The 26,025-nt window shown below is 37.3% G+C and overlaps 1 protein-coding gene across 1 annotated transcript in view; it reads left to right on the top strand.

Moving 5' to 3' along the window:
• LOC114630185 (protection of telomeres protein 1-like) overlaps positions 1–26,025 on the top strand; it is a 68,151-nt gene that overhangs the window by 13,498 nt on the left and 28,628 nt on the right. Inside the window, exons 6-10 of the mRNA XM_028778273.1 lie at positions 2,267–2,557; positions 4,618–4,773; positions 16,003–16,172; positions 24,634–24,713; positions 25,846–25,908. Coding sequence (XP_028634106.1) covers positions 2,267–2,557; positions 4,618–4,773; positions 16,003–16,172; positions 24,634–24,713; positions 25,846–25,908 — 760 coding nt within the window. The remainder of the gene's footprint in view (positions 1–2,266; positions 2,558–4,617; positions 4,774–16,002; positions 16,173–24,633; positions 24,714–25,845; positions 25,909–26,025) is intronic.

Raw genomic sequence — 26,025 nt, 5'->3', positions numbered from 1 at the left:
TTTTTTAATTTTGTGACAAATCATTATCAAATGCAACTTATAAAAAGAAAAGTTCAGTTTGGCTCAGTCTCATGGTAGAGATGTTGTTGGCATTATTCTTCACATGGCTGCCGGGGCAGGAGGCAGAGAAAAAACGAATAGAACTAGAGGTGGTAGATACCTAGTTCCAACACCTAGGGCCATGTTTCATAGCAGCCACAAGCATTACTACTATGGGAGCCCTTTTTCTTGTAGGAATACTTCTCCTATACATCTGTCAAAACCTACAGGTTCCATAAAGTAGGCTATTTGCAGGGTCAGTGTCACTGGAAAGAAAGGGCTTTGTGAAATCCTTGAGTGTCATACCAATTCACCCTAAGAAAGTGTAATTTAAGTTTTTGTTCATTTAAGGAGCTCAGTTGGTGACTTACCAAAATGAACAAAACTCTGCACATCATGGGAAGGTAACATAATTCAGAACCATTACAGTGAAATACTACAGTGACTAATCAAGAAGGAAAAAAATTATTAAACATGAATAGAAGAGCTTAGAAGAAGATAGTTTTTAAAAGCAAATGGACTTTGCAAACAGATTTCATAGGGGCCTAGATATGAATCTATTAAACAATAACTTTCTAGTAGATATTGTAATTTTTTCTTAAAGATTTAGCAAAGTACTTTCAGCAAATTTAAAAAAATAGTTAAATGAATAAAAAGAAACTAATAGAAAATTAGAAATATAATCTATAAAAGAAGCAAGTAGAAATTCAATATGTAACAGGAACAGCAAATGAAAAGTATACTGGATTGGTTAATGAGGATTAGACATTGAAAATAAACTCAAAGACATTACCAGGTATGAAGAACAAGTACTAAATAAAAACAAACAGACCACAATGGACTTTTGGGACAATATCTAGTAATATAATCTGTAATTTAAGATACCCAGAGAAAAGAGGTGAATGGGGGGACACAGGTGAGAGAGCGTGCATGTGCACACACCCACACACATATGGCACACATGGATCCACATGCGTACATATATCCAGACTTAAAAAGTCAAAGCATTGGGGAACCATATTCTATATGGAGAACAGTAGCAATGACTTTTGATAATTAATTTACCTCTATTTTTATGTCTTAAAATATTCTCCAGTAACATGGAGGCTTTTCAACTAGAAAGTTGTTTAGGGTTAACAAACTATTTGAGAGTGAATAAATATGAAGGAAGATATACATATATATTCTAGTAATTTCACTAAGATAAATTATTATTTTAAACATGAACAATCATGTAAGATGATGGGGCAGAAAGTGCTATTGTATAGTAGAGTGTGCAAAGGGCAGGGGGTTAGAAAGCAGGAACTTTCTGGTAAAAAAAAAAAAATACAATGCTTCAGTGCCAACTGAGACACAGGAGCCATTTTTACCCAAAGAAGTAAATGAAACTTTAAGAATTCCAAAGGAAGAAAGAACAAAGGGACAATAGGAAACAGTTGTTAAAAAGCAGAGTCAAGGATATAAGGGAGATTGCTCTGGGCAGAGCTCTTGTACCAATGATGTTTTTATAGTGAATGTGTCCTGACTACCAAAAAAGCATAAAAATAAAAGGCAAGAATTATATGCTGCCTACAAAGAGTACTTTGAATATGAAGACACAAATTAGAACTAAAATGATGGGAAATAAATTAGCAAGCCACAAGAAAATGAAATAATATCTTATTATCAGACAGGAAGCACTACCAGAGATTTGTGAAGAAAAAGGGAGCATTTTATTTGAACAAGAACTAGTTCATGGAAAAAATAACTAACACCACATATTTTATAATTGTACATTTAATAAAGGAGCCTTAGGACTCAACTCAGCAAAAGTTGTTTGGACATGGGTCCAGCATGCTCAGTCAAGGATGAGTTAGCCTCTACTTAATGTGCTTACTTTACACATTTGTGGATTCTAGATTTCACTATACCACATAAATAACTGTCATAACATACTTTAGTTAAAATCATACTTTAATAAATTAAACACATAAATGTAAGAATGCAAGTTTGTTAGAATCAGGGTAACTATTACCTCCTGTTTAAAAAGTAAATTTTAGTGTATTAAAATTTGCTCATTGTATACCCTGATACAGTATCAGTTGGTTGTATTGTTTCCTGAGTTAATTCAGTCAGGAATAATAAGGATTCCCTCTGCTTTTCACACTCAAAAAACCTTAACATCTGAAGGTTTTGGTTTCTGAATTTTGTATATTTTTTTGATTTCTACTTTTTCTCACATTCTTAGATCCAAGCATATAAAAACGAGCTTCAGGGAATCAGCAAGTTTGGTTTTACATCTTTGACATTTGATGGCACCTTAGGGGCTCCTGTCATACCTCGTACTTTAAGCAAGAGCTTTACCTTCACTGCTCAGGACCACAATATGATAGAAGCCTTGCGGACTTGGGCATCCACACACATTTCAACTTCTTCCAACTTACAGCAGCTTTGTGATACTCAACCCATGCAGTATTATGACCTGACTTGTCAGCTCCTGGGAAAAGCAGAAGTGGATGGAGTGTCATTTCTCCTAAAGGTATATTTTAAATACTTGAAACTATACCTTAGTGCCACCTATCTGTTAATAAGGAGCCTGCAGCACTCCACTAGAGCGTTTCCAAACTGTTATATACACAGTTAAAATTCTCCATACTGTTTTTGAGAAGCCCCCTATTCATGCAGCTCTACTACGTTTTCTCTTCTTTTCCTCCAGAGAAAACAGTGTTGTAAGATATGTATTTTACAAACTTTGTGATATGCTGAATGTATTTCTTATTTTAATAATAAAATGCACATAATTCTCTTTAGTGAAACTCCTGTGTATTTCTGCTGCTTTATGAAAGTCAGCTATGAGCCACTGCCTAGCTCATGGAGAAGCATAAAACACTGAGCTATTTCTTGTCATTTTTTAAAATCACTCGGAAAACAGTAACATAATTGCTCATGAGTGTCCTTCAGAAAGTAGTTAATAAATCATATTCCTTGTTTGGCTGTACTATAGAGGATGTTTTAAGCAGCACCACATTGAGCGAGATCCTATGCTTAATTATCTGTCATCTGTAATAATCAAAGAAGTAATGGAGTATCGTGGTGCTTAGACAAAACTCATGACTTACTGCTGGAACATTTTAAAGGAACACTGAAAAATAGAAATCACTGGATAAAATTCCTGGAAATCACTGTGTAGACTTTGCTGGCTTCAAACTTACCAAGAACTGCCTACATCTCTCTCCCTGGTCTAGGAATTAAGGTGTGTGCTAATACTCCTGACCCCAGACATGATTTTTTAATTAAATATTACAAGAAGAGAAATGCAGACATTATTCTTTCTAAATTATACTTGGTTAGTATGCAAAATAATGTTTCCTTTTTCCAACCTTAGTACAGTACTAACTTTGCCCACTCCTTTAGTTGTCGTGATGTATCCATTTCAGTTTTTCTAAGCAGCCATGTCTTCTAGTATCATTTCTGTTAAAAGACACTGATCATATGCAATCTAGGGGACAGAAGGGTTCATCTGGTTTAAACTTCTAGATCACAATCCTGAGGGAAGTCAGGGCAGATACTGAAGCAGGATCTTCAAGCTTGCTATTCCGCACTGAATTACCTCTAAATTTTAAAGGAGAATTTATATACAACTAAGGAAATACAGCAGAAAACATGAAGACTGCTATTACCTGCTTGTTGGCTTAAAGACTGGCTTGTTCTCAGCCAGCTTTCTTAGTTCAGGAATGCCTGCCTAAACATGATGTTGCCCAGCGTTAACTTGCCCTTCTTTTGTCCATCAACAATCAAAACCCTGCTGCAGATAGTATTCGCCACAGATAGGGACATGGAGCAGTCTGATAGATCAGACTGAGGCTCTCTTCTCAGATGAATCTGGGCTATGTCAAGTTGACAGTTAAAGTAAATCAGAAGAACACGTTTACTAATGGTTTAAAAATTATTCTTTTTTAACTACATGTATGTACATGGGAATGGCCACATTTATGCAGGTGCCTGGAGAAACCAGAAGAGTGTGTGTAATCCCCTACTGGTCAAGTTACAGGCAGTTAGATGCTTGACATGTGGTAGAAACCAAACTTATGGCTTCCAAAAGAAGAGAATGCATTGTCAACTACTGAGTCACCTCTCTAGTGTTCAGTCATCTTTAAATATAACATCTGTCCATTTTTTGTCTTGTCGGTCATGTTCTGTTTTCTTGTTATTCAGTTTGAAATAGATGCAGTCTCATGGCTTTAGTGTTTTAACTTGGTTTCATATCTTAATTTTTGGTAGTAACCTCAAGTCATACATATGTGGAGTCGAGTGTGGTTGTGTGGTAGAAGGATATGTTTGAACACAGAATAGAAAACTTGTCAGTCTACTCCAGGTTAATATTTTGCTTGGTATCATACAGTATTTTGTTTTGTCTATCTTCATCTCTTTCTACATTTTTTACATAAGCAACAGTATATATTTAGTTATTTCACAACCACAGAATGATGGACTTCAAGGTTTAAAGTATTAAAGATACCAGTGTACATTTATTCATTTTAAAACTTATTTCTGTTTTTGCCTAAAGATTTTAAGCTTTGTTTTATCACTCTATGGCAGGTATGGGATGGCACCAGGATGAAGATTCCCTCTTGGAGAGTGTGCATACAAGACATTGCTTTTGAAGGTGACTTAAGTCACATTCTGCGGCTACAGAATCTGGTGGTAGACATTGTCGTTTATGATAATCATGTCCAAGTGGCAAAATCCCTAAAGGTGATGTTTACTAAAAAGATCCATGCTGATTTCTTTATATGTTCTTTTCAGTTGTATATTTTGTTCATATAATTATGTTTGTGGATATTATTTAGAATCTAGTAATCAACTTCAAATATACTTGTACTCAACTTTTAAGTTATAAACTGTGTGTTAGAGTTAAAGCTCTGAACCCATCTCACTCATACATAAATTTTTTTTCATTATAATTTTTATTTGAGAATATGATTATATTAGTTACCTTTGTCTTCTACCCCTCTAAGTTCTCTCATTTGTCTTCTGCCCTTTGCTCTCTTTTAGATTCTTGGCCTGTTTTTCTTTGTAGTTGGTGGTGGTACTGATGGTGGTGGTGGTGGTGGTGGTGGTGGTGTGTGTGTGTGTGTGTGTGTGTTTAAATCTTAAATATGTATACCTATCTGTTCAATCCCTTTAATGTTACTGGTATGTGTGTTTTCAGGGATGACCATTGGTATTGGATAATCAACTTGTGTTCTCTTCCCTGGAGACTATTGTAGGATGAGTAATCATTATTTGTTTATAGATCTTTGTCTAGGGTTGAAGCATTGTGAATTTTCTCCCTCCCATGTTAGCATGTCTGTTGGTATCACCCTTGTTCGGTCATGTTTAAGCAGCCTTGTTGGTGAGACATTGTGAGTTTAGTTTCTCTTACATTTCTAGGAGACACATTCTTACCATAAACTTTCTGTTCCTCTGGCTCAACATATAGTAATAAAGCCATTCTTATAAAAATGAAACCATTTATATTCAAACAAACTACTTCTTGATGCCTGTCCTCATGCAGTGTCATATCTGTAACTCATTGCTATTATCAGCTATTTAACACAAATACATACCGATTATCTCTGTGTACCCAGGCAAAAAATACAAGTGTAAGAAAAACCAAACCAACCTTCAGTGTACTGCAAAATATTTATTGCCTGTCATCTGAAATGATCTAGGAACATTAGTGCAGGACTTGTGTTGTAGATATATTTATCAGGACTAGACTCTACAATCCTGCATTTTGTTTGTTTGCGATTTTCTGTTATGGTCTTTGTCCATTTTAAAGAAGTTTCTTCTGTGAGTGGTATGAACTACACTTGCCTATGGGTATAAGGACAAATATTAAGAGTATAATTAGGGATTATGCTGGTTTACTTAAGTAGTAGTTGTAGGTTGTCTTCCAAGATCCATGATTTTGCTAGCCCTGAGTATTTGGCTAGGTTTTCAGTAGTAGGCATGGCTTCTGTCTTGTTTAGCTGCCATTACATCCAATTAGAGAGGGTATGTATGCTACTGCTAGATCCCTACCTAGGGTTATTATGCAAGGCTGGTCATTGTAATTCAGAGGCCTCAGAGCCCCTCCATAGCATCTGGTACCATGAAATCATGTATTCAGGGAGTGAGCCTTCAGGTCACTTTCAGGTCAGGTTCTCATTGAAATTCTCTTCAACTTAAGTTGTTTTTCCTATATTTTCTTCAGATATGCAGATACAAAATGGCATTTCAAACTTTTTGCCTATAAGCTAACATCAAACTTTTTAAATACATATTCTTCTTCTGATGCAGTTCTTATAACGGTGTAAAACGTACATTGTTGTTATTACATTTTGGCCTTTGGTGGATCAATGACTATAGTTTGTTGACAGGAGAAAATAAAAATATTGTACTGTTTTGTTAAAAATACTCCTATTGTTAATGATTATGTGTTGGTTAGATTTTTGTAAGAGATTAAAGTATACTTTTGTGTTTCTGTTGTCATTTTTCTGCTTGTAGAAACTTGCCTTACAACCAGACTAAGCAACATCTTGTTCAATAATATAATATCAGGCAAATTTCATAATAAGATTTACTCAACATTTAACAAAGCACAGTGTTGCCTCCAGAAGGCATTTCTGATAATAGCAGCTTCTTGTCTTTACTCTATGATCTGTTCAGAAAGGGCCATTTTCTGTAGCTGGTACATGTTAATAATGCAGTGAGATGAAGGATAACAAACACCTACACATTCACCATTTACACTTCCTCCTGAAGATTTACCACAGTTATTTCAGATTCCTCTATAATAAAACTGTATGTGTGACCTGGTATCCCCACTGACTCAGCCTTTTGTTCTTCTGAGTGATCTTAGCCTTTCTCTTTCTCATATAGGTTTTTTTTTTTTTTTTGTAAATGTTTTTCTGAAGTCGTGAAAGACACTGACATTTCTGGCTATAATTTCCTTAAATTTAAAACTCATGTAAAAAAATTATGTTATTGATAGCTAAGCTTTTGTTTATTAATGTAGTTCTTTCCTCCCTGAGTTTCTGTCCTTTTTTCTGGTCCTTCAAAGTTACAAAAGTCTACTGTACTGATTAAAAAAGAAATAAATATTTCAAAAATCTTGCAGAAACTATATACTATTCTAGTATCCAACATTGGATCTCTTTTAGAAAAATACATTTTTTTCCATTTTGTTATGTTTTCTTTTTCCAAATCTTTATATATTTTGCTGCAACCCTGATTCTTAAATCAGCAAAGCAAGTTGAAGGAGAGTAGACTGGACCTTTCCTCCTGTAATCTTTTCTCAGAAAACCTAAAAGACCTGTCAAGACAGACTCTTGGAAGTTAAGGAGTGGTGTTGAGAAACTGGATCTTTATCCCTGATTTATTCTTGACTTTGTGCTCCATTGAAGATAAAGTTTAAACAGGAGAGTTCAAAGTGAAAGAGTTGAGTTGGTTTGCATGTTTTTTCCTCTTCCTAGATCTATCCTTCTCCCATCATTTGATGTGACTTTTCTACTATATTATGTTGACATAATAATGCATAATTTGTAGGGGAAAAAAAAGGAAGGAAAGGTGGGTTCTCACTCATCTGCTCCAGTCAGAAATGTTATTTTTATGCAAGAGGAAGTGTCCTTGTTTGCTTTTTGCTCATAAGTCTGGCTTGTGTGGCTTGTGACATCTAATGTCTTTTTTTTTTTGAATTATATTTTGTTGAAATAGGGTTGCCTAGGCTGGGTTTGAACCCATGGACACAATCTTCCCCATAGTAGGGGCTTGTACCACAGCAATGGTTCCAAATGTCAGCAGTTTTTAATAGCCTACTGTATTTTCCCATTTCAAATCTTCATTGAAAAAATGTTCTCTAGTAAAAATTGTATTTTAGTACAAGTTTAGCAAAATGAATGAGACTAACTGTAGGAGTATGTTACAATTTGTCTCGGCCCACGGACTGGCGTGATTAGATGTAGCACTGTTCAAGTGTATCTGGCCTTGTTGGAATAGTTGTGTCACTATGGATGTGGGCTTTTTTTTTTAATTAATTTTTTATTGGATGCGGGAAATGATTAGCTCACATGTGGGCATAGGCATGGGTTCTTGAATCTTGTTGGGTTGTTGTGATTCTCACAGCTCCAAAGAGACTGGAGCATGGGAATCTTGACTGAGTTTACTCCGACCAACACCATGCGAGTGCAGTGGGGCCTGCCTGGTGGGGAGTTCACAGTCAGTCTGGTAGTTCCACGGGGGTACAGAGCTGTTGGATTGGGGATCCCTGGGCCAGGAGGTGACTGGGGACCAACTGGTCTCAAGCCCTTGGGCTCTCAGACCTCTGAGAGGCCACAGAAGGACCAAGACTGGGGACATGTGGGCTCGCAGCTGACCCACAGCCGAGAAAAGATAGGGGGAGAAAAGAAAGAGACCCTGGCAGCACCTTGCGGGAGAGATTTGGCTTAGCAGATTTGGTGGCCCTTGAAGAGGTGGTCCCCATGGCTGGAACTCAGAAAGGTCCTCTAGGTGAGAAGTTTGGCACAGCAGCTGCAGCTACAGTGGCTCATTAAAGGCCTTCTCTGCAGTTTCTCATGGCAGGCCCCAAAGACACGAGAAAGTCCATGGTTCCAAAACGGTTTATTTTCATGGCGGATGGTAGATGGATCTGGATGTATCCCTGTGAAACTCAGGGCAGACCTGAGTTAAATAGGGAGAGAAAAGGGGGGAAGAGTCTGGGGCCTGAAGAATGCTTGATTGGTTCTACCCTCTGGCCTTCATTAGTATGTAGATCTCTCTAGGGCCTGAGGCCTGTAACCTCTTCCTCTACCTGTGCACTTTGGGGGAGCTGTAATGGCCTACATGATTTAACAATGTAGCTCCATGGATACTAGACTGTGTGTCAGGACCCTGGGTTCTGGGAACATGGCCGAACACCTACCATTTCTCCCTTGGAGTCTTGGAGTTCTAGGCTCATGCTCAGCCAAGAACCAAGATACCCTTACAGAGTCCCACAGTTGGATATTTCATTTACATTTTAGATGTTATCCCATTTGCCTCTACCCAGAAACCCCCTATCCCATCCGCCCTTCTCCTGCTTCTATGAGGATGTGTCCCACCCACTGACTCCCACCTTCCTGCCCTCGAATTCCTCCACACTAGGGCATCTAGCCTTCACTGGACCAAGGACCTCCTCTCCACCTATGCCTAACAAGGGCATCTTCCCCTATATATACAGCTAGAGTCATGGGTCCCTCCCTATGTGCTCCCAGGCTGGTGGTTTAGACCCTGGGAGCTCTGGTTGGTTGGTATTGTTGCTCTTCTCATGGGGCTGCAAACCCTTTCAGCTCCTTCAGTCTTCTTCTAACTCTTCCAGTGGGAACCCCATGATCAGTTCAAAGAGTAGCTGTGAACATCACCTCTGTATATGTCAGGCTCTGGCAGATCTCTAAGGAGACTCCTGTCTCCTGTCAGCATGCACTTCCTGGAATTTATATCATCTTCTTCCTTTCGTGACTGCACATGGGATGGATACCCAGTAGAACCATCTCTAGACAACTCCTGCTTCAGTTTCTGACCCAAACTTTGTCTCCAGTTTTGCTCCAATGAGTATTTTGTTGCTCCTTCTAAGAAGGACCAAAGCCCCCACACTTTGGTCTTCCTTCTTCATGAGCTTCATGTGGTCAATGAGTTGTATCGTGGGTACTGTGAGCTTTGGACTAATATCTACTTAACAGTGAGTGCATACCATGTGTGTTCTTTTGTGATTGCCTTATCTCACTCTAGATGATATTTTCTAGTTCCATCCATTGGCTTAAGAATTTCTCGAATTCATTGTCTTTAATACCTGAGTAATACTCCATCGTGTAAATGTACCACATTTTCTGTATCTATTCCTTTGTTGAAGGACATCTGGGTTCTTTGCAGTTTCTGGCTATTATAAATAAGGCTGCTATGAACATAGTGGGGCATATGTCCTTGTTTTTTGTGATTGAGCATGTTCTGGGTAGCCCAGGAGTGGTATAGCTCAGTCCTCAGGTAATGCTGGGTCCAATTTTCTGAGGAACCACCAGACTGATTTCCCGAGTGGTTGTTTTAGCTTGCAATCCCATCAACAATAGAGGAGTGTTCCTCGTTCTCCACATCCTCACCAGCATCTGCTAACTCCTGAGTTTTTGATCTTAGCCATTCTGACTGGTGTGAGGTAGAATCTCGGGGTTGTTTTGATTTGCATTTCCCTGATGACTCAGGATGTTGAATATTTTTTTAGGTGCTTCTTGGCCATTCTAGTTTCCTCAGTTGAGAATTTTTTGTTTAGCTCTGTACCCCATTGTTAATAGGGTAATTTGGTTGTCTGGAGTCTAATTTCTTGTGTATATATTGTATATTAGCCCTTTATCGGATGCAGGATTGGTAAGATCTTTTCCTAATCTATTGGTTGTCATTTTGTCCTATTGACAATGTCCTTTGCCTTACAGAAACTTTGCAGTTTTATTAGGTCTCATTTGTAGATTCTTTTTTTTTTTAATTTGATGACAACTAGTCTTTTTTTAAAATTTTTTTATTGGATGTTTTATTTACATTCCATATATTGCTCCTTTACCCCATCCCCCACCCACCTGGGAGCCCCCATCCCCTTACCCCTCCTCCTTCTTCTCTGTGGATGTAACCTCTACCTACCCCCCCACTCCCACTTCCCCACCCTCAAAATTCCCACCCCCTGGGGCGTCCAGCCTTCATGAGGTCAAGGAACTCTTCTTCCACCTATGCCCAGCAGGGCCCTCCACTCTTATGTATTCAGCTGAAGCCCTGGATCCCTCCCTAAGTGTTCCCAGGCTGGTGATTTAGACCCTGGGAGCTGTGGTTGGTTGGTATTGATGCTCTCCTCATGGGGCCACAAACCCTTTCAGCTCCAATGGCCTTCACTCTAACTCCTCCATTGAGAACACCATTATCAGTTCAATGGCTAGTTGTGAGCATCTGCCTCTGAATATGTCAGACTCTTGAAGACTTCTGAGGAGACATCCATATCAGGCTCTTATCAGCATGCACTTCCTGACTTCCACATCAGCATCTACCTTTGGTGACTGCACATGGGATGGATACTCAGGTGGAAAGGTCTTCAGACGGGCTCTCCTTCAGTTTCTGTCCCTCACTTTGTCTCCATATTTGCTCCCTTGAGTATTTTGTTGCTCCTTCTAAGAAAGACCGAATCACCCCCACTTGGTCTTCCTTCTTTATGAGCTTCATGTGGCCTGTGAGTTGCATCTTGGGCATTTCAAGGTTCTGGGCTAATATCCAATAATCAGTGAGTGAATACCATGTGTGTTCTTTTGTGATTGGCTTACCTCACTCAGGATGATAATTTCTAGTTCCATCCATTTACCTAGGAACCTCTCGAATTCATTGTTTTTAATAGCTGAGTAATATTCCATTGTGTAAATATACCACATTTTTTAAATCCATTCCTCAGTTGAAGGACATCTGGGTTCTTTCCAGCTCCTGGCTATTATAAATAAGCCTGCTATGAACATAGTTGAGCATATGTCCTTGTTATATGTTCGAGCATCTTCTGGGTATATGCCTAGGAGTGGTATAGCTGGATCCTATGTCCAATTTTCTTAGGTACCACCACACTAATTTCCAAAGTGGTTGCACCAACAATGGAGGGGTGTTCCTCTTTCTCCACACCCTCGCCAGCATCTACTATCACCTGAATTTTTAATCTTAGCCATTCTGACTGGTGTGAGGTGGAATCTCAGGGTTGTTTTGATTTGCATTTCCCTGACGAATAAGGATACTAAACATTTATATAGGTGCTTCTCAGCCATTTGAGTTTCTTCCATTGAAAATTCGTTGTTAAGCTCTATACCTCATTTTTTAATAGGGTTATTTGGTTGTCTGGAGTCTAATTTCTTGAGTTCTTTGTATATATTGGATATTAGCCCTCTATCAGATGTAGGACTTTTTTCCCAATTTGTTGGTTGTCGTTTTGTCCTATTGACAGTGTCCTTTGCCTTACAGAAACTTTGCAATTTTATAAAGTCCCATTTGTCATTTCTTGATCTTAGAGCATATGCCATTGGTGTTCTGTTCAGGAACTTTTCCCCTGTGCCCAAGTATTTGAGGCTCTTCCCCACCTTCTCTTCTATTAGTTTCAGTGTATCTGGTTTTATGTGGAGGTCCTTTATCCACTTAGACTTGAGCTGTGTACAAGGAGATAAGAATGGATCAATTTTCATTTTTCTACATGTTGTCCTCCAGTTGAACCAGCACCATATGTTGAAAATGCTGTCCTTTTTCCACTGGACAGTTTTTGCTCCTTTGTCAAAGATCAAGTGACCAAAGGTGTGTGGCTTCATTTCTGGGTCTTCAATTCTATTCCATTGATCTTCCTGCCTGTCTTTGTACCAATACCAGATAGTTTTTATCACTATTGCTGTGTAGTACAGCTTGAGGTCAGGGATGGTGATTCCTCCAGAAGTTCTTTTATTGTTCAGAATAGTTTTCGCTATCCTGGGTTTTTTGTTATTCCATATGAATTTGAGAATTTCCGTTTCTAACTCTGAGAAGAATTGAGTTGGTATTTTAATGGGGATTGCATTGAATCTGTAGCTTGCTTTTGGCAAGATGGCCATTTTTATTATATTAATCCTGCCAATCCATGAGCATGGGATCTTCTGAGAGCTTCTTCAATTTCTTTCTTCAGAGACTTGAAGTTCTTGTCATACAGGTCTTTCACTTGCTTGGTTAGAATCACACCAAGGTATTTTATATTATTTGGAACTATTGTGAAGGGTGTCATTTCCCTAATATCTTTTTCAGTCTGTTTATCTTTCATGTAGAGGAAGGCTACTGATTTGTTTGAGTTGATTTTATAACCAGCCACTTTGCTGAAGTTTTTTATCAGGTTTAGGAGTTCTCTGGTGGAAGTTTGGGGGTCACTTAAGTATACTATCATATCATCTGCAAATAGTGATATTTTAACTTCTTCCTTTCCTATTTGTATCCCTTTGACTTCTTTTTGTTATCTAATTGCTCTGGCTAGGACTTCCAGTACTATATTGAATAGGTAGGGGGAGAGTAGGCAGCCTTGTCTAGGCCCTGAGCTTAGTGGGATTGCTTCAAATTTCTCTCCATTTAGCTTGATGTTGGCTACTGGTTTGCTGTAAATTGCTTTTACTATGTTTAGGTATGGGCCTTGAATTCCTGATCTTTCCAAGACTTTTATCATTAAGGGATGTTGAATTTTGTCAAATGCTTTCTCAGCATCTAGTGAGATGATCATGTGGTTTTTTTCTTTGAGTTTGTTTATATAGTGGATTACATTGATGGATTTCCGAATATTGAACCATCTCTGCATTCCTGGGATAAAACCTACTTGATCATGATGGATGATTGTTTTGATGTGGTCTTGGATTCGGTTTGCTAAAATTTTATTGAGTATTTTTGCATCGATGTTCATAAGGGAGATTGGTCTGAAGTTCTCTTTCTTTGTCGTATCTCTGTGGGGTTTGGGTATGAGTGTAATTGTAGCTTCATAGAACTAATTGGTTAGTGTTCCTTTTGTTTCTATTTTGTGGAATAGTTTGAAGAGAATTGGTATTAGGTCTTCCTTGAAGGTCTGATAAAATTCAGCACTAAAACCATCTGGTCCTGGGCTTTTTTTACTGGGGAGACTTTTAATGACTGCTGCTATTTCCTTAGGGTTTATGGGACTATTTAGATGGTTTATCTGCTCCTGATTTAACTTTGGTACCTGGTATCTGTCTAGGAAATTGTCCATTTCATCCAGGTTTTCCAGTTTTGTTGAGTATAGGCCTTTGTAGTAGGATCTGATGATTTTTTGAATTTCTTCAGTTTCTGTTGTTGTGTCTCCGTTTTCAGTTCTGGTTTTATTAATTTGGATACTGTCTCTGTGCCCTCTGGTTAATCTGGCTAATGGTTTATCTATCTTGTTGATTTTCTCAAAGAACCAGCTCCTGGTTTTGTTGATATTTTGTATTGTTCTTTCTGTTTCTATTTGGTTGATTTCAGCCCTGAGTTTGATTATTTCCTGCCTTCTACTCCTCCTGGGTGTATTTGCTTCTTTTTGTTCTAGAGCTTTTAGTTGTGCAGTCAAGTTGTTAGTGTGTGCTCTTTCCAGTTTCTTTTTGTGGGCACTTAGAGCTATGAGTTTTCCTCTTAGCACTGCCTTCATGGAGTCCCACAAGTTTTGGTATGATGTGTCTTCATTTTTACTGAATTCTAAAAAGTCTTTAATTTCTTTCTTTATTTCTTCCTTGACCATGTCATCATTGAGTAGAGAGTTGTTCAGTTTCCATGTGCCCGTGGGTTTTCCATTGGTTTTGTCATTATTAAAGACCAGTCTTAGTCCGTGGTGATCTGATAAGATGCAAGGGATTATTTCAATCTTTTTGTATCTGTAGAGGCCTGTTTTGTGACCAATTATATGGTCTATTTTGGAGAAGGTACCATGAGGTGCTGAGAAAAAGGAATATTCTTTTGTTTTAGGATGAAATGTTCTATAGATGTCTGTTAAGTCCATTTGGTTCATAACTTCTGTTAATGTCAAAGTGTCTCGGTTTAGTTTCTGTTTCCATGATCTGTCCATTGCTGAGAGTGGGGTGTTGAAATCCCCCACTATTATTGTGTGAGGTGTAATGTGTGTTTTGAGCTTTAGTAAAGTTTCTTTTATGTATGTAGGTGCCCTTGCATTTGGGGCATAGAGTTCAGAATTGAGAATTCATCTTGGTACATATTTTTTTGGCAAATATAAAGTGTGTTTCCTTATCTAGACTCTCATCCTATCTGCCTGGAAGCCAGTCTTCCACTAGCAGTCTTCAAATGAAGACTATCAGCTCCACTTATACCATGTCTGCCTGGATGCTGCTGTGTTCTCACTTTGGTGATAAACTGAACCTCTGAACCTGTAAGCCAGCCCCAATTAAATGTTGTCCTTATAAAAGTTGTCTTGGTCATGGTGTGTGTTCACAGCAGTAAAACCCTATCTAACACAGAGTTTGGTACCAGGAGTGGGGTGTTGCTGTGATAGGCCTAACCATGCTTTTGTTTGAAAGAATGTGGATTTTGGGACTTTAGATTTCAAAAGCCTTGGAATGCTTTAAGTGGAGCTTAATGGGCTATCCTAGAAGAAATATGGAAGACTTTGTTGCTGTGAGTGGTTTGAATTATGTTGATTTGGCCCAAGAGTGGAGAGGAATTTCAGTATGTGGTCTAGAGACTTTTTTTTTCTTTTGGTGCTGCTTTTTCCCCTTATATGAAGACTCTACCTGAAGAAAGAGATTTATATTAATTGCATTAACAATGGAAGTCTCAAAAATGCCCATCATAGAGTATTCTCTGGTTAATTCTCATGAAGACCATTTTGAACAATAATAGCAAACTTAGAAAGGAAAAATATAAAATATATGGTTTGAGTATTAAAGGTGAAGGAAGTGAAATGGAGTTGAATCCTATGTTCAAAAATATTAAATTGATTTAAGGGAATGGTTACCTTGGGACAAGATTCCAACCAGCTACGTTTAGGTCCAGGCATGGTTGAACAAGCCTTTAATTCCAGGAGGCAAAGACAAGCAGAATTCTGAGTTCAAGGGCAGCCTAGAATAGAGCAAGTTCTAGGTGAAGAAGAACTTAAATCCAGGTGTAGTGGACCACATCTTTAATCCCAGTGCTCAGTAGACAGGCATGCAGATCTCTGAGTTCAAAGTCAGTCTACACATCAAGTTCTAGGACAACCAGGCTTAGGCAGTGAAGGATTTGGGAAACAGAAGCTAGTGATAATGTAATAGTACAGGGGGCTATATTCCAGCTCTTGCAAGCAGCAGAACTCAGCAGCTTTGGTCATGTGGCTCTGGCTTGTTAAGGTTACTACTACCTCCTATTGGTTATAAAACTTTCAAGAATCAGAAACTTTTATTAGATATCTTTTCTGAAATCATCTTTTAAAATATCTTTCAGATCGGAAGCTTCCTTAGAATCTACAATCTTTATACCAAACTTCAGCCAATTAATTCAGAGTCCACAACTTCTTTGGTAAGACTCCAGTTTCATCTTCATGGAGGAACTAGCTATGGTCGTGGGATCAGAGTCTTACCAGAAAGTGACTCTGATGTGGATCAGCTGAAAAAGTGAGTATTTTATATCCTTGCTTAAAAAATATAAATGTGATAATCGCTGGAATGTGTGAGGTATTTGTCTTTGCCTGTTTCTCCCCTTTGCCTTGGTGAGAATATAACTAGGACTCTAGTACCTGCTAGGCAACCTGGACCATGAATCTACTGAGCCCAGTCTAGGCAGACAAGACCACATGAATATATCTCTCTAGACTTGTCTCCATGTCGTCCCCACCCCTCTTCTCTCTCTCTGTCTTCTTTTTCTTTCTTTCTGTTTAATATGTAAGCCAAAGAGAAAGTGAGATGTAGTAGAGTCAGTATTGTAACGATTATCAACAGTTATTTCTTTTTTTTCCACTGGTGTTCTTTTATCATTTTCTACAAGTACAGTAATAAACAATGGGAACAGGTTTCAGCCAGTCTATAAAACTTAGTTGAGTGCATATCAGAATTGAAGAATTAGTTTAGTTTTACTATAAAAAAATAATGAATCTTCTAAAGTGATTCAGATTAAATGCATCACAAATCATTGTAGTATGTCATATTTTTAAAAATTTTAAGGAATATGACTTGTTTTTGGAAATGAGCACTAGAAATACTGTTGGACTTCAGTTCTCTTCCCTGTCTGTTTCCAGTGAGTACCATGCATAGAGAAATGTACACCATGTGGATTCTACAGGAAAAATATCCCATGGATCTTCAAAGAGAAAGCATGCCATTCTATAAAGTAAAATAAAATCACTGTTATATGAGACTCAAGTTACTTCAACTGCTTTTAACATTAAGTTTCTATTTCACTTGCTCGATATAATTGTAATTCACAATGTATCAGCATATTGTTTCACTTTTCCATTCTTCTTTCTTAATTAAAATTTTTTCCATACAATATATTTTGATAATATTATTTATTCTCGGACCCCTCCTACTTTCTTACCCACTCAACTAAAAACTAAAAGTCATGAAACAAAACAGGAAAAGAAATCAAAACAAAAAAATACAAGAAGAAAATCAATGTTACAGAAAATAACAAAACAAAGTGTACCAAAATAAATAAATAAATAGATAGATAGATAGATAAATAAATAAATAAATAAATAAATAAATAAAAATAAATGTAAGTGGAGTTCCTTTTGCATGGACTAGCTACACCTGGGCCAGGGTCCTGCCCTAGAGTGCAATTGACATACCTAGTGACACTCTTTTGTAGAAAACTTGTTTTTTTCTTCCTCAGCAGGTATCAGTTGTAAATAGCTTCTTGGTTCCATTTGAGATTTTCTGTCAACTTTTCCTTCTCAATGCTGGGATTTTGTCTAGTTTGAACATGTGCAGGTCTTATATGTGCTGTCATACATAATCTGTGAGGTCATGTATGCACTAGTCCTTTTTTTCTGTTTCCTTGGAGTCACTCACCACCTCTGGCTCTTACATTTTTTCCTGTTTGCTCTCTTGCATGTAATCTGAGCCTTGATATGAGGGGTTTGATTTAGGCCTGACTGCTCCAAAGTTTGTTAGTTAACTCTGCACATTGTCTTTTTATGAATGATCATCTAATGTAAGAAGAAGGTTCCCTGATGGGGTTATGTGATGCTCTGCTCTGGGTATAGACATATGTCATTAGAAGTAACTTTATTGCTATGTTTCTTTAACAGAATCAACATAGCTTTTTCCCATTGGGGCCATGACCTATGTAGTCTTTGGTTCTTGGGCACTTTATCAGTGTAATGGATGGACCATCATCTCATAGAATGGGCATTAAATATAATTTTTTAAAATAGATAGTTATCCCTGTAACATTTGTGCTAAAAATGCACCAATTTATTCTGTTGGCAGGTGTCTGTTTTATGTTGCCTTGACCTTATATTGAGTTGTTGAGTTTCAATGAGTTTATAAGCATTTTTTTTTGTTTCTGTTCTTTATATTTAACTTTCATCAATACTGGTCAGATCAGGTACAGGGTATTATTTCAGTTTTTGGTAAATGCTGAGACTTGATTTTTGTTATAATATGTGGTTAGTTTTGGAGACAGTTCCATGGGCTGCTTAAGACAAAATGTGTTCTTTAGTGTCAGGATGCAATGTTTTGTAGATCCATTTGTTTTATCACAATATTTGACTCCAACATTTCTTTGTTTACTTTTTATATAGATTACTTGTCTATTGTGAAGAATGATGTATTGAAGTTACCCATTATTAGTGTGTGAAGGTCAATATGTTACTTTAGCTGTAGTAGTGTTTCTTTTATTAACTTGAGTGCCCTTATGCTTGGTGCATAAATGTTTAGAATTGCACTGTTCTCTTCGTGAATTTTTTTTCCTTTATGAAAGTTTCTTCCTTTATCTTCTGCTTACTATTACTTTGAAGTCTATATTGTCATATACTTTCTTGGTTTCTTTTGCTTGGAATACCTTTTCCCCTGAACTGATAATCTACCTTTGACATTAAATGCATTTTTTGGATTCAGAAAACTAATGTATCCTGTTTTTTAATCTAGTTGGTTAGTCTGTGGTATTTTATTGAGGAAAGTTAATATGGGGTTATTAATAAGCAAGATTTGTTAATTCTTGCTTTTTTGTTGTGGTAGTGGTGTGGGGTCACCCTTGGTTTAGACTTAATTCCTGAAATTATTTATTGCTTGTGACGTTTTCAATATAGTTAACCTTCTCTTCTGAATAAAATTTTTGTTCTAGTCTCTTCCATAGTCAGAGATTATGGCACAGAAATTGCTTAAATTTGTTTTTATTGTGAAAAGTTTTTCTTTATCTATTGTGATTGATAGTTTCACAGGGTACAGTAGTCTGTGCTGATATCCGTGATCCCTCAGTCCAGGTCCTTCTGCCTTTTAGAATCTTTATTGCAAAGTCTGTTGTTGTTCTAGTAGCTCTGCCTTTATGTGATTCTTGATCTTCTTCCCTTCTAGCCTTTAAATTTTTTTTCACTCTGTTCATTTAGAATTTTGATTATTCTGTATCACAGGGAGTTTCTTTTCATGTCCTGTCTATGTGTACTATATGCTTTTTGTACTTTCACAGACATCTCTTACTTTAAATTGGGAAATTTTCTGTTAATATTTTGTTGAAAAAATTGTGTCTCATTCATATATTCCTAATATTCATGGATTTGATCTTTTCATAGTGTTCTGATTTGGTGGATATTTTGTGCCTGGATTTTTTTTTTTTTCGTTTTGACTGATCTACCCATTTTTTAAAAAACGAAATTCCTCTCTCTTCTATGTCTTGTATTCAGTTGTTGAGGCTTACCTGAGAGATTTTTGTTCTACATCCTTAGCTTTTTTTTTTTCTTCCAGTTTTGTTTCAGTTAGGGTTTTATTTAGTGATTATATCTGTTAAATTCTACTTTTATGTCTTAAATTGTTATCATTATTTCAACTGTGTTTTCACATTCTACTTTAAGCATTTATTCATTTCTTCTTAGTGGTCTTTGAATGTATTCATGAATGCTATTTTAAAGTCCTTGTTTTATGCTTTGGCTAAATTACTTTTCTCAGAGCAGTAAGGTTGCTGCCTTCTGGAGGAAGATTATTGTATTAGCTGTTCATACTTGTGTTTTTACACTGTGATGTAGGCATCTAGAGTTATATTTGAGATGTTTCTTGGTATAGATATCTGGTTTTATCTTTGTTGTGTAGGTGTTCTATTCTTTGGTTTCTTTTGACCAATCTAACTCCTAGCCAAGTATGGCAGCTGTGGGGTCCCGAATTCCATTTAAATGTGATGATTTGGCATCTCTTGTAGATATAGTTGTTCTGCTGGTTGGCAGGGAGTCACAGGAGAATGGAGATGGCCTGGAAAGAAAGGCTGGAAGGGGTGATGTTGAAGAATTACTGGGACTCTAGGTCTGTACCAAAGCCTTGAATCTCAAGGGGATGTGAATTGAGAGGATGGGTGCCTCTAGTGGTCAGGCTGCAGCAAGACTAAAGGTATGTGTAGGGAGACCAAAATGGAGGACAAGACAGTAAATATTGCTTTTTTACTTGATTCTCAGCCTAGTGTGGCAGCTGGGGTCCGTGATAATAAGGAGTTCTGTTGGTCAGTGGATTCATAAAAGAATGAAGATAAATGGGCTAAAAGGGGAGGCTAAAAGGAGTTACCAGGTAGAACTATGGTGGGGCTTGGGTGATTGTGTCCACACTAAAAGGCTGTGTCTCTAGGAGGTGGAACTTACCTTTACAATCTCGAGTAACAATATTCTTTTTTTCCCCCACAGTATATCCCTCTGTCTACACAATTTTTTTTTTTTGAGAGGAAAGAGTTTATTTCATCTTATATCTTACAGTACATTACAAATGGTAGTCAGGATAAGAAATTAAACATGAACTTGGAGTCAGGCATTGAAGAAGAGGCCATGAAGGAATAGAATTACTATCCTGTACAGACCAATCCCATCCCTTCCCTCCCCTCCCCTCCCTTCTCTTCCAGCCCCCTCTCTTCCCTTCCTCCTTTCCTCCCTCCCTCCCTCCCTCCCTCCCTCCCTCCCTCCCTCCCTGTCTCTCTCTCTCTCTCTCTCTCTTTCTTTCTTTCTTTCTTTCTTTCTTTCTTTCTTTCTTTCTTTCTGTCTGTCTGTCTTTCTTTCTTACTATTTTGTAATTTATAAAGTATAAGATACACCTAACATCCAGTCCATCATCTTTGACAATTAAATAGAACACTGTCATCTATCCTAACTTAAAAGTCTTATAAATCCATATGTTATGTCCTGGTTTAGCTTGTATACTATCTGAGAACTATCTTCTCAAATATATTTTCTCAATGTTAAGTAGCCTGGGTTGGCTGTGAGTCTATAAGTAGTCTTTCAACTGCATCAGAAATCTCAAAACGAGCAACATTATTTGAAAATATAGGAAGCCTAACTCAGCTTCTAGAACTGAGACAAGTTGTAAAGATAGCTGCCTACCCATACAGTTCCAGTAAGTCAGGAAGTTGGAGCATCAGTTTTCAGCCTTCTGGCAAAGGATCATCTGACAGACCTTTGAAAAACAGGAATTATTAAGGACTAGCTTGTTCTGTCTCAGCAGAACTAAGCTGTCCTAACCTGCAACTTCTGTCCTCTCAAGAACGATACAGGTCTGCAGGAAAGATAGGCAGTTTTTTTCCAGTGGCCACCTAGCTACCTCACCTGGAGGTAGAGACTCTTAATTTCTTCTTTGAATCCACAAAAGGGGAACTGCCAGGAGCAGATACGTCTCAACAACAAAGGAATAAATAACATTAAATGTCACATTCTGTGGATTTCTGACACTTTTGAAAATCAACTTTCTATGTAAAGTAATCTGGACTGTTGTCTGTTAACTACCCTCAGCTATTTCTAATTAAATAATCTGAAAACACCCTAAAAATAAACTCAGAACCACGAATTTGCTATTTTGCCCTTAACTGACAGGCTTAAACATCTCAGATCAGTTTGTAATGACCTTATAGAAGGACTGAGTCCAAGCCTTATACTTTTAAAAATTTTGTATCAATAGATGAAATTTATACCAATGATAACCTTGATTCTGTATCAAAATTAAGAAATTATAACTTCTTAATTATTGTAAAGATTTCTACCAAATGCAGTTATGGTTAGACAATCAATTCTAGCTATTTCCTCTCTGTTCCAATTATGATGATTTCAACATTCCTCAAAAAGACAACTAGAATAACCACCTCTAGACTCCCAAGTCCGGAGAACTTGGGAAACATCTCTTCATAACTTCTTCAAGCTGAATATGGGCATTGAGATATCTTTGATAGGGTGGATGGGAGGGAAAATAGGGGAGTTGATTGGCTTTAAGAAGGCCACACCAATGATTGTTTTAGTCTCTGACATATGTGTCCTGACTGGATCTGGCTGAAAGCCCAAGAAATCAGGAGTTCAAAGCAGGTCACTTCAGCATGTCTGTCGATGAGACTCACCAAGGCTGTATATTCTATAATATGCAAATCTCAAAGTTTTAGTATCATCAAGATATCTTTTTGTTTGATTCTCTGGAATCTAGTCCTCTGGGAGTCTCCCTTCATCATATCTGATCCATAGAACTCTGGAAGGTGTATAGACACTAATCACCTTATCTAAAAACACAAAGACCAAACCTTTTTCCCAAATCACAATTTCCTTGAGCCAGTAACCAGAAAAACTTTTATTTTGACCTCTCTCTCAGGGGAATAATATAACTACAAGACTCATAATCACACCCATTTTGAAAACTAAAACAATCTAAAAGAAATGAAGTAAACTTAAATACTTTATGTGCCTATTCTTAGGCTTTTTCTATTTTGCCCTGCCAGGAAATTAACCCAAAATTCCTGTGGAGTCCAAGTTCAAAGAATATGAGTTATCCTGCAGACCTTATAATACCATCATTAAAACAATTGATTCAAACTTCTGTCTCTACCTGCTTATAAGCAAGGAGCTTGTCAAACCAGGATTTTAACCCAAGATTCCTGTGGAACCCACGTTAGAAAGAGTATGAGTATCCTGTAAGACATATTAAAGCAATATCTTTATACCATCTGTAAAGCAATCAATTCAAACTTTCACTAATATCTGCCTATAGGACGCAGGTAGTTTTTACTTGTTAAGTTCTCTGCCTAAAGCAGCCATCCTGTTATATGATCTAACTGTTGTGCTCTCTACCTGAAGCCACAGATTTATCTAGTCTGTTAGTCTATGTCTTTTCATTTGGGAATTGTTAAGAGATATTAAGGAAAAATGATTGTTGCTTCCTGTTATTTTTGATGTTATTTTTATGTTTGTGTGGCTATATTCTTTTGGGGTTGTTGAAAGAAGATTATTTACTTGATTTTTCTATGGTGTAGTTTCCCTCCTTGTGTTGGTGTTTTCCATCTATTATCCTTTGTAGGGCTGGATTTGTGGAAAGATACTGTGTAAATTTGAGTTTGTCATGGAATATCTTGTTTATTCCATCTCTCGTAATTGAGAGTTTTGCTGTCTATAGTAGCCTGGGCTGGCTTTTGTGTTCTCTTAGTGTCTGTATGACATCTGCCCAGGATCTTCTGGCTTTCCTAGTTTCTGGTGAGAAGTCTGGTATAATTCTGATAGGTCTGCCTTTATGTTACTTGACCTTTTTCCCTTATTTCTTTTAATATTCTTTGTTTTTGTGCATTCAGTGTTTTGACTATTATATGATGGGAGGAATTTCTTTTCTTATCCAGTCTATTTGGAGTTCTGTAGGCTTCTTTTATGTTTATGGGCACCTCTTTTGTTAGGTTAGTTTTCTTCTATAATTTTGTTGAAGATATTTACTGGCCAGTTAAGTCGGGAATCTTCACTCTCTTTTATGCTTGTTAAGGAATCCTTAAGTTTGTTCTTCTCATTGTGTCCTCGATTTACTGGATGTTGTTGGGTTAGGAGCTTTTTGTATTTTCATTCTCTTTGACTTTTGTGTCAATGTTTTCTATGGTATCTTCTGCACCTGAGATTCTTTCTTCTATCTCTTATATTTTGCTGGTGATGCTTGCATGTATGACTCCTGATCTCTTTCTTAGGTTTTCTATCTACAGGGTTGTCTCCCTTTTTGACTTCTTTATTGTTTCTATTTCCATTTTTAGATTCTGGATGATTTTTTTCTATTCCTTCACCTGTTTGGTTGTGTTTTCTTGTATTTCGTTAAGGGAGTTTTGTTTTTCCTCTTTAAGGGCTTCTACTTGTTTACCTGTATTCCCCTGTATTTCTTTAAGGGAATTATTTATGTCCTTCTTAAAGTTCTCTATCATCATCATGATACGTGATTTTAAATCAGATTCTTGGTTTTCTGGTGTGTTGTGGTGTCCAGGGCTTTCTGTGGTGGGGAGCCTTGGTTTCTCTTTGCTTATGTTCTTGTGCTTTCCTCTCGCCATCTCTGGTGTTAGCTGGTCTTGCTGTCTCTGACTGTGGCCTGTCCTTCCTTCAAGCCTGTGTGTCAGTACTCCTTGGAGACCATTTCTCTTTGGGAGGAATTTGGGTATGGAGAGCTGCAGCACAAGGTCTGCTCATGGTTGCAAATGGAAACTAGAAGGATCCTGTCCCTTGATGTTCCTTGGTTCCTGTGTCCTGAGGATTCTGGGCATGTCCCTCTGAGCAGAAGTAGTAGTCTTTCCTGTGCTCACAGGCATATCCGCATTCCTGGGAGACCAGCTCTCTCCTGGAGGTATTTGGGTAAAGAGTGTTTTGGCACAGGATCAGCTCCAGGTGCAGACAGAAACAGGAGTGGCAGTACTCTAATTGCAAATGTTAGCATTACATCCCCAGGGTTTTTGTTTGATTGTCTTTAAAGTATTCCACTGACTGACTCATCCACTCTTACTATTCTGAACTCTGCTATTTATTTTGAGAGCATTAGAGTTCTTGAATAATCTAGTAAAAGCTGCATACCACTGACTGGAAGGTAACAATTTTATCATTTCATCAACTGTATTGAGAGGGTTCAGCTGAAATATTGACTTTGTTATGCAACTTGACTTCATATCTTTCTATTTTAGAGCTTTAGAATCTGTAGATTTGGAAGCTGTTCAGACCTCAGATGATACAGACAATGTGGCGAATTGTTTAACATCTTCAAGTAAGGACAATTTATAACATTGACATTTTACTTCCTCATAATTTCATGAGCACAATTTGAATATTTTCTTCTGTATGTTTCTTTTCAAAAATTCATATGTGTGTATATCGGTTGTGTATGTGTATTTTCATTAAAGTAACACCATAAACATTGGTCTTGCACTATTCAAAACTAAGATTGCTTGTCTTTTAAATATATAGTCACATTTTCAAATTAGAGTGACAATGATTACTTGGTGTATGAAGTTTGTGTAATATTTTGTATTCATTGAAAAAAATGAATTTTTGAATGTTTGAATTTCCTAGGCTACTACTTGGCTTATCAGTTTCTAAAAGGACCAAATACTCCTTTATCTTAAGCAGACCATAGATTTTGCTTATGCACTTCTTGGACTAATAAGTCATCTAAATCTCTCAAATGGATTTTTATAGAACTCAATGGAATTATATGTATGCTTTAGTATGTACTGTGTTCTGAGGTTTATTTGTGATAGAGTATGTGTCAGTAGCTCATAACATAAGGCTGAGTGATACTGAGGGATAAGTGAATTTCTAGTTAAAACATGTTTCCTTTAATTGCGTAGAAGACTTCAATATCTATCAAAACATCAAGTGAGTTTAAATATGAACTTAATTTTAGCCTTTCTGTGTACCACTTATTAGTGTACAGTGAAGTACATACTCATTATTAATTTTTTGTAGTGACAAACCATTTCTTAAAAACAAAAAAAAAAATCATACTGGGCTGGTTTTAAGCTCTTGATGCTCTATTAGTTTTTCAGTATTTAATCAGTACCATAGTTTCTTGATTACTATATTATGAAGCCATTTGGTGTAAATATACTAATGTTTTTTTCTTTCATGATCTTATTCAATATGCTAAATTCCTTACATTTCCCCTTTAAAAAAAAGGAGAGATGGTACCTATCAAATTTAGTGACTAACCCTGTGTAACTTTGGTTAGCCCTATGATGAATCTGCAAATAAATTGGGAGAAAAAGCCATTGGAGCATTTATTTAGCCTTTCTTCAGTATCTCTAGATAGAGTTCTATAGTTTCAGTTTTACGTTAAATTTCTGAATCATATTTTACAGAGCTATATGTATTCTGCGATTCCTTTTCTCTTCCTGTAGGCTCTGAATCGGACTTAGTTTCCCTGTGTGAGGTGGAAAGATGTCAACAACTCTGTGCTACAAGTAAGGCCTTTTCCAGTGTAGTCACCCACCTATAGATGCCTGTCTGTGCATTTCTGAGCCAATCCCATCAGACTCATCAGTGTCAGTAGATCTTCCTGGGAACACTCAATGTTTGTA

The sequence above is a fragment of the Grammomys surdaster genome, unplaced genomic scaffold, assembly GCF_004785775.1.
Source record: "Grammomys surdaster isolate TR1022 unplaced genomic scaffold, NIH_TR_1.0 331, whole genome shotgun sequence".
NCBI classification, from domain to species: Eukaryota; Metazoa; Chordata; class Mammalia; order Rodentia; family Muridae; genus Grammomys; species Grammomys surdaster.
The sequence above is the reverse complement of the archived record's forward strand: the minus strand, read 5'-3'. Positions and strand labels throughout refer to the sequence as shown.